We start from the raw sequence: 18838 nt of genomic DNA on the forward strand, positions 1-18838 counted from the left end.
ACAACTTTATCTGCCGTCTCTAAGTTTTCTTCTTCCAAACAATGGATATAAAGTAAAAAATTAAAACAGGCAGGGCCATGCACAGTGGCTCCTGCCTGGAATCCCAGCACTTTGAGAGGCCAAGGTGGAAGGATGGCTTGACGCCAAGAGTTTGAGGCCAGCCTGGGGATCACAGCAAGATCTCATCTATATTAGTCCATTCTCACACTGCTATAAAGAACTACCTGAGACTGGGTAATTTAAAAAAAAAAAAAAAAGGTTTAATTGGCTCCTCGTTCCACAGGCTATACAGGAAACACGGCTGGAGAGGCCTCAGGAAACTTATAATCGTAGCAGAAGGCAAAGGGAAAGCAAGCATGTCTTACGTGGCCAGAGCAGGAGGAAGAGAGAAGGGGGAGATGCTACATACTTTTATTTTTTGAGACAAAGTCTCACTGTGTCACTGGGCCTGGAGTGCAGTGGCACCATCTAAACTCACTGCAACCTTTGCCTCCCAGGCTCTAGTGATTCTCATGCCTCAGCCAACCAAGTAGCTGGGATTACACATTTTCTGAGACAGAGTCTCACTCTGTCACCAGGCTGGAGTGCAGTGGTGCCATCTTGGCTCACTGCAACCTCTGCTTCCTGGGTTCAAGCAATTATCCTGCCTCAGCCTCCAGGGTAGCTGGGACTACAGGCGCATGCCACCACGCCAAGCTAATTTTTTTATTTTTAGTAGGGACAGAGTTTCACTATATTGGCCAGGATGGTCTCGATCTCTTGACCTTGTGATCTGCCCACCTCAGCCTCCCTAAGTGCTGGGATTACAGGTGTGAGCCACCATGCCCCGCTGGTGCCATATGCTTTTAAACAACCAATGAGAACTCAGTATCATGAGAACAGCAAGGGAGAAATATGCGCTGTGATCCAATCACCTCCTGCCAGGTCCCTCCTCCAACATTGAAGATTACAATTCAACATGAAGTTTGGGTGGGGATGCAAATCCAAACCATATCACTGTCTCTTCTAAAATTAAAAATAAAAAAAAACACTGGTAGTCCTGGCTACTCAGGAGGCTGAGGTAGAAGGATTGCTTGAGCCTAGGAGTTTTAGGCTGCAGTGAGCTATGATCTCACCCTTGCACTCCAGCCTGGGCAACACAGTAAGGCCCTATCTCTAAAATAAGAAAAAATAATTAAAATGTAAAATCAAGCCACTACATAAAAAGGAATGAAGTTCTGATGCATGCGGCAATGTGAATGAACCTTGAAAACATCGTGCTAGGTGAAACAAACCAGACACCAAAGGTTAAATATTGTATTTTTCCATGTATATATGATATCTAGCAAATTTGTCTAGACAGAAAGTAGATTAGAGGTTATCAGGGTTTGTGGTGCGGAGAGAATAGGGTGTTATTCCTCAATGGGTACAGACTTTCTGATCAGGGTGATGAAAAGTGTGGAAATAGTGGTGATGATTGCACAAGATTGTGAATGTATTAACACCATCAAACTGTACACTCTAAAATGGTTTAGATGGCAAATTTTATGTTATGTGTATATATATATTACCACAAACAAATAAAACAGTAAATTAATCTACCAAATTGGAATTAATCCTATGGTTATATTGAGTTACTTTTTGGAGGTGGGGGTGAGAAGGGTTAGATAGGTCTAAACAGAATAATGTTTTGTGAGATATACAGATTATATTTCCCTAAAGGAGCCACCATGCTTTCTACTAGAGGGTATGCAAGATATTACAAACATTCATGAGGCAAGACATAATTTGCTATTGCATTAGTTGCTTAGCTCTTCATATAATTTGACATTAGCCACACCCTTCTGACCTGGAAATACTGAGGCTGCCAACATGTAGGTGGTTTTAATTATGATAGAGGTTTATTTAAACATCAGTGGTGGAGACTGTGTGTATTATAGAGCATATAAACAGCCGTACTTCTCACCTCAGAGTGGGAAATTTTCCTCTCCTTAAGACTTGGCCAGAGGGTGCCTTGGAAGGAACCCAGGTGATGTCCAGATTTTGTAATAAGAAAGAGAAGGCAGGATACACACTTTATGTTTAATTCCTAATATTGAAGTCTCTGAAATCAAGTCAATTTGGGGTGATGTTTGGACAATATTAAGTTGGTCGTTATAGTCTGCACTCCTAGTAGACAAAAGGAATTATTTTTTAGTTCATTTGTAGTGTGGTGTCCATGTATAAGTACCCCGGACATAAGTACAAACCATACAGTGATCCTATTTTTGTCTTCACTTGAGGAGTACCTTCAGGATACAGAATATTACCCCAAAGCATCCAGAATTGTTACCAGTGGAGGGTGTCCAGGTTCTTGGTATTTTGAAAAAAGAATTGGACAAAATGCACAAACAAAGCAAGGAATGAATGAAGCAACAAGAGCAGAGAGTTACTGAAATGAAAATGAAAGCACACTACACAAAGTGGGAGTGGGCCAAGCATAGGGGTGTAGGGAGGAGACCCCGTAAGTGCCGAGGCAGGAGCTAGAAGCCTCAGCCTATTTCCATATAAATAATGAGGAAGAAAGTAAATAGAAATATAACCATAGTAGTTATTAGTTATTCATAGGCGATCTCAGTTATTCGTAGGTGATCCTAATTCTTTTACTAATACCTCTCAGCTCGGAGGTGTGAACCTGGGGTAACCTTGTGAAAGAAATGATCCTAAGGCAAGGCACTTTAAGCCCTTGGTCATGCCCGTGCAAGGGCTGCTAGAGGGTGCCTCGACTGTGCGGCAGCATCAGCACTGGGAAAGTGTCCGCTGTTTAGCCAGCTAGGGAAGAAGATGTCCAAGATGGCCTAGATGTTTCCCTCCTCAGGGGAGTTAGGAGAAAACTTCGCTCCTCTGAGCTCTCGCAGTAGGCCTGACGGCTGTCAGGTAGGCCCGCAGACATCGGGGGGCTTAATTTTCTCTATGTGATGCTGTGCTTCAGTGGACACATTTCATGTCCACTCCCATGTTCTGCTTCTGCACCTGGTTCCTTTTTTCTTAGAAGAGATAATCAGTAAAAGTAATATAAATCTTTTTTTTTCTTTTTTTTAAGCTGCTCTTATACTGCAGACCTGTGTCAAGTAGTATAAATCTTAATGTCTTTGTTCTTTCTTGACAAGTATGGAAAAGTGCTGACACATGCTCCTTATCTCATCTTGGCTACTAAAAAGCCTTGGGCCCCTACATATATGATATGTGATGTACTTCACCCTATCACTGATCACCAATGTCACGCCCTACCTACAGTGCCACCAGCTTTGCACCATGCCCTACCTACCCTGCCCCCAGCTTTGTACTCAATAAAAGTCAGAGTGTTGAGGCACTCGGGGCCACTGCTGGACTCTGCGCTTTGGTCGGTAGTGGACCCCTTGGCCCAAACTCTCTTTTCTCTCTCTCTGAGTCTTGTGTCTTTGATTTCTACAGTTTCTTGTCTCCACACCAGCAGAGCGGGGCTCACAGGACACTGTAGGGCTGGACCCTACATAGGGGCTCAAGAGTCCAGTTACAGAATTTTCTTGGGTTTAAAACCCTCTAGAGGTTTCCCACTGGTTACGTGATGTACACCTTATATAAACAAAGTAGTTATCCATATCAGTCTGATTGGTTGCAGGAGGGAACCAATCAGAGGCTGAAGTGAATTTACATAGTTATACCCTATGCAAATGTCTGATTGGTTGCAGAAAGTGACCAATCAGAGGCTAAAGTTATAAAGTTATACTCCTATGCAAATGAAGTCTTGGTCCATAACCAGCCTGATTGGTTGAGAGGGGACCAATCAGAGGTGCTTTACTTTTTATTTTAATTTTTTGAGATAGAGTTTCACTTTGTCACCTAGGCTGGAGTGCAATGGCATGGTCTTGGCTCATCCTCCTGAGTTCCAGTGATTCTCCTGCCTCAGCCTCTTGAGTAGCTGGGATTACAGGCACCTGCCACCAGGCCTGGCTACTTCTTGTATTTTTTAGTAGAGACACGGTTTCACTATGTTGGCCAGCCTGGTCTTGAACTCCTGGCCTCAAGTGATCTGCCTGCCTCGGCCTCCCAAGGTGCTGGGATTACAGGCATGAGCCACTGTGCCCGGCCAGGGATACTTTCAATTTTTCATCTGCCAGGCAGAAAAATGGGGGTGAGGGGTTGCAAAGGGAGTAGCCTCTGTTCCTTCTGTTACTTGGGCATGGAAAGTTAGGGTTTTCCTTTTGAGTTAGTTCTTTCTAGAGAGTCAGTGTGAACAGTCCTTAGGTTCCCTGCTTCCAGACTCTGTTCTCCTGCCTCAGAATAAATGAAGCCATTGCTTTCAGTGTTAAGATCTAGTCACAGGCAACAGGCAGTATCAACATGAGTGGTACACTGGTTGACAACAATTATCATTTATATATTGTAACGGGGTTTGCTGGGATGTGTATAAGAGGGTTTCAGTGATATTGATAGCAAGAGCTAACTTCTGGGAAAAGGGCACACAATTGAGATTTGAGAGTCTGGATTATAAATACTACATTCTGATATTATCAGTAGCTTAGCTGTTCCAACCGGTTGAAATGAGACAAGATATTGACATGAAATTAATTATTGTAAGCATTTATTGAGCACCTTGTATGTGGCAGATTTAAGATGCCTTTTACAGAAGTAAAGGCACGGTTCTCTAATTGTTAGATTTCTAAGTCTCAAGGGCAGAGATAGTGAATATGTGTCAAAGTTTTGTTTGATGTAAGAAATGTAGACCTCCCAAACGAGAACAGAGACTATTCAGAGTTTGCTATGGCAATAGAGGCAGCGACCACACTTGAGTTTGGCAGAGACTTAAAAGCAATCAGGAAGAAGAGAGGCTTTATAATGGGGGAACAAAGGGATGCTTCTGAGGTGTTCTGATTTAGGGTTGTTGGTGAGGAAGATGAAGGTGGTCTAACTTGAAGCAAGAAACTTAACATGATTGGTTTGGGGAGCATATTTGGTTTTCTCTGGCTAGTACTGGTGTCTGGGGAACAGAGAGGTTAAAAAACGAAAGTTGGCAGCCTTCTTGAGCAAATTCTGACCATTTTGAGCTGATTGCTGTAGAGGTTGCGGTTTGGCTTATGTGGGTTAGAATGTCATTATCATATGCGGTTTAGCCATTGTCTATATGTAAAAGTTTCTTACTCATTAATAAGGGAGCCGGCAGAATCACAAAACTGATTTCTACCAGTTCTGAAAAATGAAGTTTATATAATCGTTGGGGAAAGGAATGCTGAAATAAGACTGCTCAGTTGATACAAAAATGGTTTAATTTTTCTCAGAACAATGCAACCTTATCCTTTGGGATTTTTTTTTTTTTAATATATACTGATTCCCTGCCCCTTTCTCCCCTTACACCTCATCAGTTTCCTACTAGTTCTTTGATTTTATCCTTTTGTAAATATTCTGGGCCCTAATCAATTGTGATTCAAACAAAGTTACATTTTCTGTGCATATCAGATGATCATCAAGTAGGCTTATCACGAAATTCTCTAGAATGAAACTAATCAAAAAGATCACAAAATATTATCTTTTGACTTTTTTCTCCAAGTTTTGAATAAAATTTTAGGTATTTTTTCATTTAATTTTCACCACAGTCCAATGCAAGTAACTCATTGGAGTAGTACAATGATTATCCCCATTTCCCAGATGAGAAAGCCAAGTCACAGGTTCAGTAACTTGAGGAGTAACCAGTAACAAGTAATTAAACGAGAGCCACAGAATGGCTGAGTGCTGGCTGTACTGCTGCTTTAGGTTCCAAGAGTGAGGGAAGGCATGCCACGCTGCAGGGTTCGGGCAACGACAATTATTTTTTCCATTGCTTTATTTTCACCCATTCATCGTGGTTCTGAATCCAAAATCCTTTCCCAAGACAGTTCACAAGGGCGGAGCCTGGGCTGGGCTCCACATCAGGCTGCCTTTGCTAGCTATGCTGTCTTGAGAAAGTCGTTTATTAATTAGCTTTCTGGGCCCGTCTTCGCTGTAAAAAAGCTGGAACCGCCTTCTCGGAGGGCAGGTGCTGGTGGGTGGCACTGGGGTGGTCACAAATAACCATTGAGGCCGGGCGGGGTGGCTCACGCCCGTAATCAGCACTTTGGGAGGACGAAGCAGGCGGATCGCTTGAACTCAGGAGTTTGAGACCAGCCTGGGCAACATTGTGAGACAATATTAATGCAAACAATAACAACAATAACACATATTGCCTGTCTTGGTGGCACTCGCCTTTGATCCCAGCTACTCTGGAGGCTGAGGTGGGAAAATGCCTTGAGCCCAGGAGGCGGAGGATCATCACAAATCAAGTCTCCAAAAGGTAGCAAGAGAGGGGAAGTAGAAAGGTTGAAGGAGGTTGAATGGTGGCAAGAATCGTGGGCTTGGACCCAGCAGTGAGCCGAGACAGCGCCACTGCACTCCAGCATGGGCGATGGAGTGAGATCCTGTCTCTAATAAGAAAAAGACAAAGAAATCAAAATAACCCTTGAAAGATAAGAGTCGCCGATTGGGTTCACCACAACCCAGCGCACTCCGGGGCAGGCTGTAGCAGCTTTAATTAAGCGTCTGTAAAGAAAGCCGCCTTTCCTCATCCCTGGCGCCGCCTCCCACCTCAGTCCCCTCCTCGGCCCCGCCCCCAGCATTCCCTCGTTGTCATGGAGACCACAGGACTCCCGAGCGCTCTAGTTCTGCTCCCGCGGCACCCGAGGCGGGGCACGCAATGACGCATGCGCGCGCTTGGCGGCCATGGCGCCGCGGTGGCTGCCGGGATTGAGCTCCTCCACCCGATCGGGAAGTGGCGGGCAGAGTCCCGGGTCGAGTCGCCGCCTCAGCCACCGCCGCCGCCGCCAGTGGCGAGACCCCGACCTGGCAGGTCCCCGCTGGGCGTGCGTGCGGGCAGGCGGGGGCGCTGACGAGGAACAGGAAAAGGCTGCCGTGCCGGCGTGGGCGGCTGGTCGAGGCTGAGGCGCAGGGAGGCGGTGGCGAGTCGCGCGGGGCTGCCCTAATCACTCAGGTAGGGGCTGCGGCCGCCGGGTGAGGGGCGCGGAGTCCCGCCCTGCTGTTCCCGGGACCCAGGCGCGTCGCCGTTTCCCGGGGGGCTGAGCGTGACCTACACCCCAAGGGAAGCTGGGGCCGCCGTTCTCGACGCGAAACACCCAACACGCGAACGGTTCCCCCAGCATTGTCTTTAGGCCGGAGGTTCATTGAGCAAACTTTTGGATTGGGAAGAGGGAAAATTGGCGGTCTGCTGTCTGACTGTGCCTCGTCCAAGCCTCCAAGTTGACGGGCGCGGTAGCCAAGCGAACCGGGTGTGGAGTTTGGGGAGCCACGGTGTTCCAGCCAGCTTAAGGCTGTGATTTAGATGCTCATACGCGATCTGGTTTCTAGGCTGCCTTTTGGAGAGTTGGTTTGTGATGATTCCTAAACTTTAACGATAGTAGTTGATTTTTGCAGTCTAAAGATGTTTTCCACACAGTAAAGCTGCGGCCCCCTTTTCGCCCACCTCCCCACTGCTGTCATTTAAAGGCGAAGCAGCCCGCTGTTCATAGCCGGGTGCTGAGGTGCCAGGGACACTTCTGAGGCTGGGAAAGAAGCAAAAGAGAGGGAAAGTAGAAAGGCTGAAAGAGGTCGAATGGTGGCAAGAGTCGTGGGCTTGGAGCCAGCAGCTTTTAGTTTAATTTATGGGTTTTCCGTATCTTCCCACAGAGAAACCGGTCAACATTTTGAGTTGTGGTGGTAGTTTTGTTTTAATGTAAAATGAACATAGTGATGCAGCTTGTTTACTACACAGGTGGGTCCTGAGATCTTAAACTTAGTACAAATATTGAGTAGTCTTTGAAAAAAGAGTCAAAGTTAGACGGAGCACGTGATGGTGAAAGACATCGTGAAGCCTTCTGCTCTAGGTGCCTTTGAACCTTCCTGAACCTCATAGGTCGCCTTTGTTTTAAAGGCCTTTACCAGCGTTCCAGGTCTGGTGTAAGGAGCACTTGGCTTAGGAGTCAAGAGGTTTGGGTCGTGGCCCGGGTTCGTTCTTCCGTGCGACCTTAACGAGACAGCGTCACTTCACATTTCACGTATTAAAAATAGGAATAACACTAATAACTTTTTGCTTCGAGAGTTGCGAGGGTCCAAATACTGTAAGCATTTAGTTTGTTGTAAACTCTACGGGTTTATTTAAGTCTTTTAAGGTCATTTTTTAAAAGCCTGGATTAAGGTCCTGCCTTTACAACGTGAAATAAAACACAGATGTTTCCTGTTTTAGGAATTTACAATCTGTTTGTTGCCCCCACCTTCTCAATTGGTAATTCTCCTTTCTTCTTGTCCCTACGCTTTCCCTCCTCCCAAGGCTGTCTCCTATCTTCCTCAGCCCGGTAAATCATTCTCTTATTTTTTTTCAGATCCAACTCAAAATAGTAATACTGAAATAACATGTTTTTATGACTACTATTTAAAAAATAATGTACACATTTTCTCGTTCTTAAAGTTGGGTTGGATCATGGACAGCATTGGCAGCGTCTTCATTTTACTTATGAAACTGAATGTAGTGGCCTTGTGGGTTGCCTAGCTATGCGGCTCTTAGGAATTGAAAATGAGGCAGGGCATAGTGGCTCTGCCTGTAATCCTAGCACTTTGGGAGGCTGAGGTGAGTGGATCACTTGAGGTCAGGAGTTCAAGACCAGCCTGGCCAACATGGTGAATGAGCCCCTCTACTAAAAATACAAAAATTAGCCAGGTGTGATGGTGCGCACCTGTAGTTCCAGCTTCTCGGGAGGCTGAGGCAGGCAGGAGAATCACTTGAGCCCAGGGGGCGGAGGTTTCAGTGAGCCGAGATCACACCACTGCACTACCACCTGGGCGGCAGAGTGAGACTGTCTCAAAAAAAAAAATTGAAATATTTATTTTTCCATGCACACTTCAGAATCATTTTGTAAAGTTTTCAAACAAAAACTTTGTTTAAATTTTGAAAATATATTAAATGTATGCTCCATATATTAAAATAATAGCTCATTTAAAAAAAACTGAGAAGGCAGGTTTTTGATTCACCGTCCAGTGATTGTTCACACCTTAACTGAAATTCACTCTGATTATTCCTTATTAATGCTTATATTTTAAATTTTTAGCTCAAGGCTTTGATTTTCTCAAATCTAAGCAGCATGCAGACTAGGATTTATCCTCCATAACCTTTCAAAGCTTAGAGCACATGTTTCACAAACCGAAGACACTTAATAAAGGCGTGTGAAACCACTAATCATGGGACCAGAGCAATTAAAAGATGTTGTTCCATGTGTTGTTCATTTAACAAATATTTATTGAGCTATCCTGTGCTTAAAAGCTTTCAAAGTCGGGGTCTTTTTCCTCCCAGCTGACCCTAATCTTAACAGTGTCAAATTCATTTATATAGTCAGCTTGAGGTCTTCCTAGACCCTCTGCAGGGTATAGCAGAGTTCAGAAGAAAGGAGTGTTTAGAATTCTTGTTGGTTGGCCTGTAGCTTCCTTGATTGTACTGAAATTGCTTAGAGTTGTAGTTTTAGAACTGGACAAACAGCCACAACAAAGAAGTTGTTTCAGACCACCTCCAGATTGGAAATTTTCAATAGACATTTCTTTTTTTCTTTTCTTTTTTTTTTTTTTTCTTGAGACAGAATTATGCTGTGTCATCCAGGCTGGAGGGCAGTGGTGCAGTCTCGGCTCACTGCAACCTCCTCTGGACTCAAAAGGATTCTCATGCCTCAGCCTCCTGAGTAGCTGGGACTACAGGTGTGTGCCACCATGCCTGCCTAAATATTGTATTTTTAGTAGAGATAGGGTTTCACTGTGTTGTCTAGGCTGGTCTTGAACTTCTGACTTAAGGTGATCCACCCACCTCAGCCTCCCAAAGTGCTAGGGTTACAGACGTGAGCCACTGTGCCCGACTCTCTGTAGACATTGCTAAGAAATATAATAATTCAGCCTCTTCACTTAATAATTGAGAGTTCACCAGTTTTAAAAATAAGCTATTTTATTTATAAGCAGTTCTGATGGTTCTGTTTTTTGCAGTGAGCCTAAATCTACCGTCTCCTCATTTCTGCCCTGTAGTCCTCAAGTTGTTTCTACAGCAACATTGTCCAATAGAAATATAATGGGAGTGGGAAGTGTGAGCCACACATGTAGTTAAAAATATTCTGGGCAGTGCATGGTGGCTTACGCCTGTTATCCCAGCACTTTGAGACGCTGAGGTGGGCAGATCATGAGTTCAAGAGAGCAAGACCATCCTGGCCATCACGGTGAAACCCCATCTCTACTAAAAATACAAAAATCAGCTGGGCACATGGGATGGCACATGCCTGTGGTCCCAGCTATTCAGGAGGCTGAGGTGGGAGAATCACTTGAACTCAGGTGGTAGAGGTTGCGGTGAGTCAAGATTGCTCCATTGCACTCCAGCCTGGGCAACAAGAGTGAAACTCTGTCTCAAAAAAAAAAAAAAGAAAAAAGAAAAAATTCTTGGCTGGGTGCAGTGGCTCACTTTTATAATCCTGGCCTTTGGGAGACTGAGGTAGGGGTATTGCTTGAGGCCAGGAGTTTGAGACCAGCCAGGGTAACACAGCAAGACCTTGTCTCTAAAAATTTTTTTAAAAAGTTAACTGGGTGTGGTGGCATGTACGTATAGTCCTAGCTAGCCAGGAGCCTGAGGTGGGACGATTGCTTGAGCCCAGAAGTTAAAGGCTTCATTGAACTATGATCACACCACTGTACTCCAGGCTGGGCAACACATTGAGACCCTTTCTCTTCAATTTTTTTAATAGAAATATTTTAAAATAAGAATTGGTAAAATTAATTTTAACATTTTATTTAACCCAGTGTGTTCAAAATAGTATCACTTCAACATATAATTAATGTAAAATATCTCATTAGTAATTAAACAGGTTTTTTCTTTATACTGAATCTTTGAAGTCTGGTGTGTTTTTACACTTAAAAGTCCCTCTCAATTCTAACTAGCTACATTTCACATCTTCAATTGGCACATGTGGCTAGTGGCTACTATAATGGACAGCATAGTTCTCTAGCTTTAGAGAATAATTCTGTTTCTTTTCTTTCTTCCCCTCTCCTCCTCCTTTTTTTTTTTCTTTTTTTGAGAAACGGTCTTGCTCTGTCACCAGGCTAGAGTGCAGTGGCGTTATTATGGCTCACTGCAGCCTTGACTTCCTGGGCTTAAGCGATCCTCCCACCTCCGCCTCCCGATTAGCTGGGACTGTAGGCATGAATCACCATGCCTGCCTAATTTTTTGTATTTTTTTGTAGACATGAGGTCTTACCATGTTGCCCAGGCTGGTCTCCAACTCCTGGGCTCAAGCAGTCTACCAACCTCAGCCTCCCAAAGTGCTTGAGCCACTATGCCTGACCTCTTTTTTTTCCTATAATGGCTAGTACAGTGCTTGGCACCTAATAAGCACTAATGAAATAATTTTTGAGCACATGAATAAGTGAATACGAACAAGTGCTAGTGAAATAAAAAGGTGATTTTGTTTGGGAAGTAACTTGTTGAGATCTGTGGATTTGGAGTGCAGGTTTGAGTGACTTGAATCTGTATTAAAGCTATTTATTTTTTCTTTGTAGCATTATGGATCCAAGCCTGTTGAGAGAAAGGGAGCTGTTCAGAAAACGAGCTCTTACCACTCCTGTAGTAGAAAAACGTTCAGTGTCTTCTGAGTCATCATCGTCATCATCTAAGAAGAAGAAAACAAAGGTCGAACATGGAGGATCATCAGGCTCTAAACAAAATTCTGGTTAGTAAAATTGTTTAGGACTGTTTGGATTTTTAAATTCAGATTATTCAGGAGGAAACCATGGAAACCCTTTAGTTATGGCTACGTAGTTCCTTTTTCAGTTCAGCACTCATGTTGATAGGCATCATTAAATATAAAGGAGGGGACAATAAGAATTTAAGCTCTTAGGATGTTAATAGTCTTATGCTGTAGTTAAAATTTAGGTTACTATCTCTTTAAAAAAAAACTTCATTGAGGTTTAATTTCTATACCATACAGTTCATTCATTTTAAGTGTACCATTCAAAGATGTTTAGTAAATTTACGGATTTTTGCTGCTGTTTCCGTCACACCCAAAAGATCTGATGTGCCATTTGCAGTGACTTCTCCCATCCTGCCCCAGAAAACCAGTAATCTGCTTTCCAACTTTATATATTTACCTTTTCTGGATATTTTTTATAAATGAAATTGTATAAGTCGTCTTTTGCCGGGTGCGGTGGCTCACGCCTATAGTCCCAGCACTTTGAGAGGCTGAGGTGGGCAGATCACAAGGTCAGGAGCTTGAGACCAGCCTGGCCAACATAGTGAAACCCTGTCTCTACTCAAAATATAAAAATTAGCCGGGCGTGGTTGTGCGTGCCTGTAATTCCAGCTACTTGGGAGGCTGAGGCAGGAGAATCGCTTGAAACTGGGAGGCAGAGGTTGCAGTGAGCCGAGATCATGCCACTGCACTCCTCCCTGGGCAACAGAGTGTGACTCTGTCTCAAAACAAAAAAAAGTGGTCTTTTGTGTGTTGTTTTTTTCACTTAGCATATTTTTGAGTTCTAGCCATGTGTAGTATGTATCAGTACTTCACTCTTGTTTTTATTGCTAAAGAGTATTCCGTAGTATGGATATATGAACTACAATTTGTTTATTCACCAACTAACGGTTATTTGGATTATTTTCACACTTTTTGGCGGTTTTGAATAGTGTTGCTGTGAATATTCATGTACAGGTGTTTGCGTAGACATATCTTTGTATCTCTTTTGGATAGAGACCTAAGAGTAGATTTCTCAGTCATATGTCAGATTTATGTTTAACTTGTTAAGAAACTACTAAATAGCTGTACCGTTTTACATTTTCTCCATCAGTGTGTCAGGGTTCCAGTTTTTCTCATCATTGCCAACACTTGACATTTTTTGTCTTTTTTATCATAGCCATTCCTATAGGCATGAAGTGCTGTCATTGTGGTTTTAATATGCATTTCCCTAATGAGTAATGATGTTGAACATTGTTTCATGTGCTTATTGACTACTTATGTATATTCCTTTTTTTTCTTTAATTCATGTACATCCCTTGGTGAAATGTCTATTCAATTTTTTTTTTGCCTCTTAAAAAAAACCTGAGGTATATTTTTTCTTCCTATTGATTTAAGAATTCTTTTATATTCTGGGTACCATCCTTTGATATACATTTGCAAATTTTTAATTGCATTTTAGGTTTTGGGGTATATGTGAAGAACATGCAAGATTGTTGCATAGGTATACACATTACATTTGCAAATATTTTCTTCAAGCAAGTACTTGCCATTTTATCTTCTTAATAGTGTCTTTTTGTGTGCAAAAGTTTTTAATTTTGATGAAGTCCAACTTACCAATTTTTTCCTTTTTTTTTTTTTGAGATGGAGTTTCACTCTTGTTGCCCAGGCTGGAGAACAATGGCATGGTCTTGGCTCACTGCAACCTCTGCCTTCTGGGTTGAAGATTTTCCTGCCTCAGCCTCCCTAGTAGCTGGGATTTTAGGTGGCTGCCACCACGCCTACCTAATTTTTTGTATTTTTAGTAGAGGTGGGGTTTCACTGTTTGCCAGGCTGGTCTTGAACTCCTGACCTCAGGTGATCCACCTGCCTCAGCCTCCCAAAAATGCTGGGATTCTAGGTGTGAGCCACTATGCCTGGCTCACCAATTTTTTTTTTCTTTCATTATTTGTATTCTTGGTGTCATATCTAAGAAATCTTTGCCTGACACAGGTCATAAAAATTTACTTCTGTGTTTTCCTCTAAGAGTTTTATAGTTTTAGCTCCTACGTTTAGGTCTGTAGTATGTTAGAGTCGATTTTTGTGTATGGGTTAGCATAAAGGTCAAAATTTATCATTTTGCGCATTCTTATGGAGTTGTCCCAGCATCATTTCTTGAAATAATGGTCTTTTCCGCCATTGACTTGCATTGCACCCTTGTTGAATATCAGTAGACCATAAATGAAAGAGTTTATTTCTGGAGTCTCTATTTGGTTCCATTGACTTCTGTGTTTATCTTTATGCCAGTATCATTCTCTTGATTGCTGTAGCGTTATAATTAAGGTTTGAGATTAAGAAATGTAAGTCCTTCAACTTTGTTCTTTTTTATTTCAAGATTTGTTATGGTTTTTCTGGATCATTTGCCTTTCTGTATAAATTTTAGGATCAGTCTGTCAGCATCTGCAAAAAAGCCTGCTGGGATTTCCATAGGGATTGAATCGAATCTATATAATAGTTTGGGGAAGAGAATTGCTATCTTAACAATATTAAGCCTTCCAGTCAATGAATGGATGGCTTAAAAAAATTATTTTTTAGAGACAGGATCTTGCTATGTTGCCCATGCTGGTCTCAAACTCCTGGCGTCAAGCTGGCTTCCCAAAGCGTTGGGATTATAGGTATAAGCCATTGCATCCAGAGGTTATTTTATTCTGATTCGATTTCACTGACGAATGGAATTGTTTTTTTTTTTGTTTGTTTTTTTGGATTGTTCATTTCTGGTATACATATAAACAGGAGTTTTGTATTTGTTTGTTTGTGTTTGTTTTGGAGATAGTCTTGCTCTTTCGCCAGGCGGGAGTGCAGTGGTGCGATCTCAGCTCACTGCAACCTCCGCCTCCTGGCTTCAAGCAGTTCTCCTGCCTTAGCCTCCCAAGTAGCTGGGACTACAGGTGCGTGCCAGCATGCCCAGCTAATTTTTGTATTTTAGTAGAGACAGGCTTTCACTATGTTGGTCGGGATGATCTCGATCTCTTAACCTCATGATCTGCCTGCCTCGGCCTCCCAAAGTACTGGGACCAGAGGCGTGAGCCACCACGCCCGGCCCATCAGGAGTTTCTTTATACATTGATCTCATATTCTGTAACCTTACTGAACTTGTTTTTTATTTCTAACAGTTTTTTCTGTGGTTTCCCTAGTATTTTCTAGATCAAGATTATGTCATCTGAGAATAAGAACAGTTTGTTTTTCCGTCCGTCCATCTTTCTGTCTGTCTTTCTGCCTTTCTTTCTTTTCTTTCCAGTATGAACTTTATTTTTTTGCCTGTGTAAACTGGCTGTCTGTTGAATAGTAAAAATAGCTATCTTTGCCTTTTTCCTAATCTTAAGGGCAAAGCATTCAGTCTTTCACTCTTATGTGGGATATTACTGCAGGTTTTTGCACATGCCCTTTCCAGTTGAAGACGTTCCACTCTTTTTTTAGTTTGTTGAGAGGTGGTTTTTTTTTTTTTGTTTTCTTTTGAGACAGGGTCTTACTCTCTTGCCCAGGCTGGAGTACAGTGGCGTGATCATGACTCACTGTAGCCTTGAAACTCCCTGGCTCAAGCAAGCCTCAGCCTCCTGAGTAGCTGGAACTACAAGCACATGCACACTTGGCTAATTAAAACTTTTTTTTGGTAGAGACGGGGTTTTACTTTTTTGCCCTAGTGGGTCTCAAACTCCTTGGTTCAAGGGATCCATCCCTCTTTGCCTCCCAAAGTGTTGGGATTATAGGCATAAGCTACCGCATCTGACTGTGAGAGTTTTTAGTCATAAATGGGTATTGGATGTTGTCTGGTGCTTTTTCTGTATCTAATGAGATGATCATGTTGTTCTTGCCCTTTAGTTTATTAATATGGTATATTAACATTAATTGATATTTAGATGTTAAAACAACCTTGCATTTATTCCTGGAATAAATCCTACTTGGTTATGGTGATAATTGTTTTTATTTGTGGTGGTATTCAATTTGCTGGTGTTTGGTCCAGGATTTTTGCATCTCTGTTCCTGAGGGACTTGATATGTAGTTTCTTTTCCTTTGGTGCCTCTCAGGGTAATTCTGGTCTCCTTAAACGATTTGTGAAGTGCTTCCTTTTTACCTATTTTCTGAAAGAGTTTGTGGAATTTGGTTACTGTTTTTTTAAATGTTTGGTAGAATTCACTAGTGAAGCCATTTGGGCTTCAGCTTTCCTGTTTGGAAAGCTCTTTGTAAGAATTTTTTCTTTTCAGTTTATTCAGATTTTCTATTTCTTTTTGAGTTAATTTTGGTACTTTGTGCCTTTTTAGGAGTTTATTCGTTTCATCATTTACATCATCTAAGGTTTTTCAAAGTATTCCTTTATAATCCTGTTGATTTCTGTAAAGTCAGTAGTGATATCCCCTCTTTCTTTCTTTTTTATGAGGCAGAGTCTTCCTCTGTTGCCCAGGCTGGAGTGCAGTGGCACAATCTCAGCTCATTGCAACCTCTGCCTCTCGGGTTCAAGTGATTCTCCTGTCTCATCCTTCAGAGTAGCTGGGATTACAGGCATGTGTCACCTTGCCCAGCTAATTTTTTTAGTAGAGACAGGGTTTTGCCATGTTGGCCAGGCTAGTCTTGAAATCCTAACCTCAGGTGATCCATCCACCTTGGCCTCCTAGAGTGCTGGGATTACAGGCCTGAGCCACTGCACCTTGGTGCCCTCTTTAATTTCTGATTTTAGGAATTTGTTCTTTCTCCCTTTTTTTCTTGATCAGTCTAGCTAAAGGGTCATCAATTTTTTTGATCTTTTCGAAGAACCAATCTTTGGTTTAATTTGTTTTTCTGTTTTCTAATTTTTTAAATTTTATCTATTTCCACATCAGTATTTATTATTTCCTTCTGCTTGCTTTGCGTTTAGTGTACTCTTACATTATTATCTGTTAAACAATGTCACTGGAACTTAATTCACAGCTGAAATTATTTTAGCTACTTCATAATGTAGCAATAATTTTTATTGATGTTATTTTTTTTACGTGTCCTTCAAGCTGCTTTAATAACTGATTTTAAAACAGAGCTTTTTTAAAAAAATCAGAGTAGGCCTGTCATTCTTATACAGTAGGTTTATTTGTCATTCCAATGAAATTTACATAGAATTAACTCATCGTAAACAAAATGTAAAAACTGTTTTAAACATTAACACAGCCACTCTTAGGCTTAAGCCACTTTGAGCCTTTGACCTGCTCAAGAATGTCTTTGCATTTTGTAGTTTAGGCTACAGGTAATGGATAGTGAATTTCATCTTCCACACAAACAGCAGGTCCCATTCAGCAGGAGAGCCTTTGTAGCGCTTTACTTCTCGTTGGTTGGCCAGGGTTATCCCTAATGGTCAGGATAGGATAAACTGTATTGTGGTAATAATCCCAAAGTCTCAGTGTCTTAAAACAACGAAAGCTTGCTTCTCTTTCGTACTACATGTTTATCATGGACTGGCAGGAGTCTTAGCTAGTTGTAGTCACTCAAGACTACCACTGGGCTCACAGAGCAGGTGGTAAATGTTTGTGAGTTCTGTGTTAGCAGGAAAACAAACTCTGGAAGAGCTTGCACTAGCAGTTAAGTGCTGTGGCCTGGAGGTGAACACACATCACATCCTCTCACAGCTCATTGACCAGAGTTAGTCACAAGTCACTCATTGGCCAGAGTTATGTTCCCAACCATAGGGGGCTTCGAAGTGCATGCTTTTCTTAATGAAGAGAGCCAGAAATATTGGGTGGAAACACTAAAGGCTACCGTATCACTCTAGTTCAGGCCGCTGTCACTGGATTGCTAAACCAGGTCTCCTGGTTTAGCTTCTTTCCTGTTCATCCTTCATAAAGCAGTGATTTTTCTCGTTAGATCATGTTGCTTTCTGCTCAAGCTGATCATTATTGTTTTTCAGATAAAGTCACATTTTTATTGCAACCTATGTGCCTGCCTGATCTGGCCTCAAATTATCTCTTAGGCCTAGTATCATACTGTTTTCCTTGTACTCTGTCCTAGTGATACTGACTTGTAGCTCCTCCAACATGCTTTATTCTCTCATGCCCCTTTTACTCATACTATTTTCTCTTCCTGGAATATTCTTTCTTACCTCCTACCCCCTTTGTTTTGGTTCTGTCCTGTTCTTTTAAGTTTCATCTTAAAAGTCATATTATTCTCATTCTCCAGTGTGAATTCAGCGCATAACCTTTGAGTTCTTATAACACTCACTCTCTGCCGGAGCTCCCAATGTACTCCATTGCAATGACATGATTCCTTGTTTGCCACTCTGCCCTCAGTATCTGGCCTAATCGCTGACTTGTAGTAAGTACTCAATAAATATTTGTTAAATGTCGAAACAAATTACGGGACAGGGTGTAGGAGAAAGTTAATAGTATACACTGTTAAAAAAAATTTTTTTTTTTTTTGAGATGGAGTCTCACTTTTGTTGACCAGGCTGGAGTACAGTGGTGCTGTCTCAGCTCACTGCAACCTCCGCCTCATGTGTTCAAGCAATTCTCCTCTCAGCCTCCCGAGTATGTGGGACTACAGGTGTCTGTTACCATGCCCGACTAATTTTTGTATTTTTAGTAGAGACAGGGTTTCACCTGTCTCTGTCATGTTGGTCAGGCTGGTCTTGAACTCCTGACCTCAGGTGATCCACTCACTTTGGCCTTCCAAAGGGCTGGGATTGCAAGTGTGAACCACTGTGCCAGGCCAGAAAATCTGGTTATGGAGGACCTGTGTACTTCCCATCTGTTGCCAAGAATCCAGCGTTTATGAAAATATATGTGGTTTTAACAGTGCTCAGTTCCTGGTTACCAAAGTATTTTATATACCCAAGCTTCACGAGTCCTTTTAAATATAAAAAATACTTTGTGGAAGAGTGGTTTCAAACTGGCAATTAAGATTTTTTTTTTTTTTTTTTCCCCGAGATGGATTTTCACTCTTGTTCAGGCTGGAGTGCGATGGCGCAATCTTGGCTCACTGTAACCTCTGCTTCCCAGGTTTAAGTGATTCTCCTGTCTCAGCCTCCCAAGTAGCTGGAATTACAGGTACCCCGCTCCTATCTCTGGCTAATTTTTGTGTATTTTTAGTAGAGATGGGGT

General features: G+C 42.2%; 1 protein-coding gene across 2 annotated transcripts in view; it reads left to right on the forward strand.

Moving 5' to 3' along the window:
* Window positions 1–6752: 6752 nt before the first annotated feature.
* Window positions 6753–18838, forward strand: part of GTF2E2 (general transcription factor IIE subunit 2) — a 79238-nt gene continuing 67152 nt past the window's right edge. For both annotated transcript variants that reach the window (XR_004271972.1, XM_032288296.1), the window contains exons 1-2: window positions 6753–6997; window positions 11578–11747. Coding sequence is in view for 1 of the 2 variants with exons in the window: in XM_032288296.1 (XP_032144187.1) it covers window positions 11582–11747 (166 nt within the window). In the remaining variant the exon portion in view is untranslated. The remainder of the gene's footprint in view (window positions 6998–11577; window positions 11748–18838) is intronic.

This window comes from Sapajus apella, unplaced genomic scaffold (assembly GCF_009761245.1).
Source record: "Sapajus apella isolate SASKATOON/1434 unplaced genomic scaffold, GSC_monkey_1.0 scaffold21, whole genome shotgun sequence".
Taxonomy (NCBI): domain Eukaryota; kingdom Metazoa; phylum Chordata; class Mammalia; order Primates; family Cebidae; genus Sapajus; species Sapajus apella.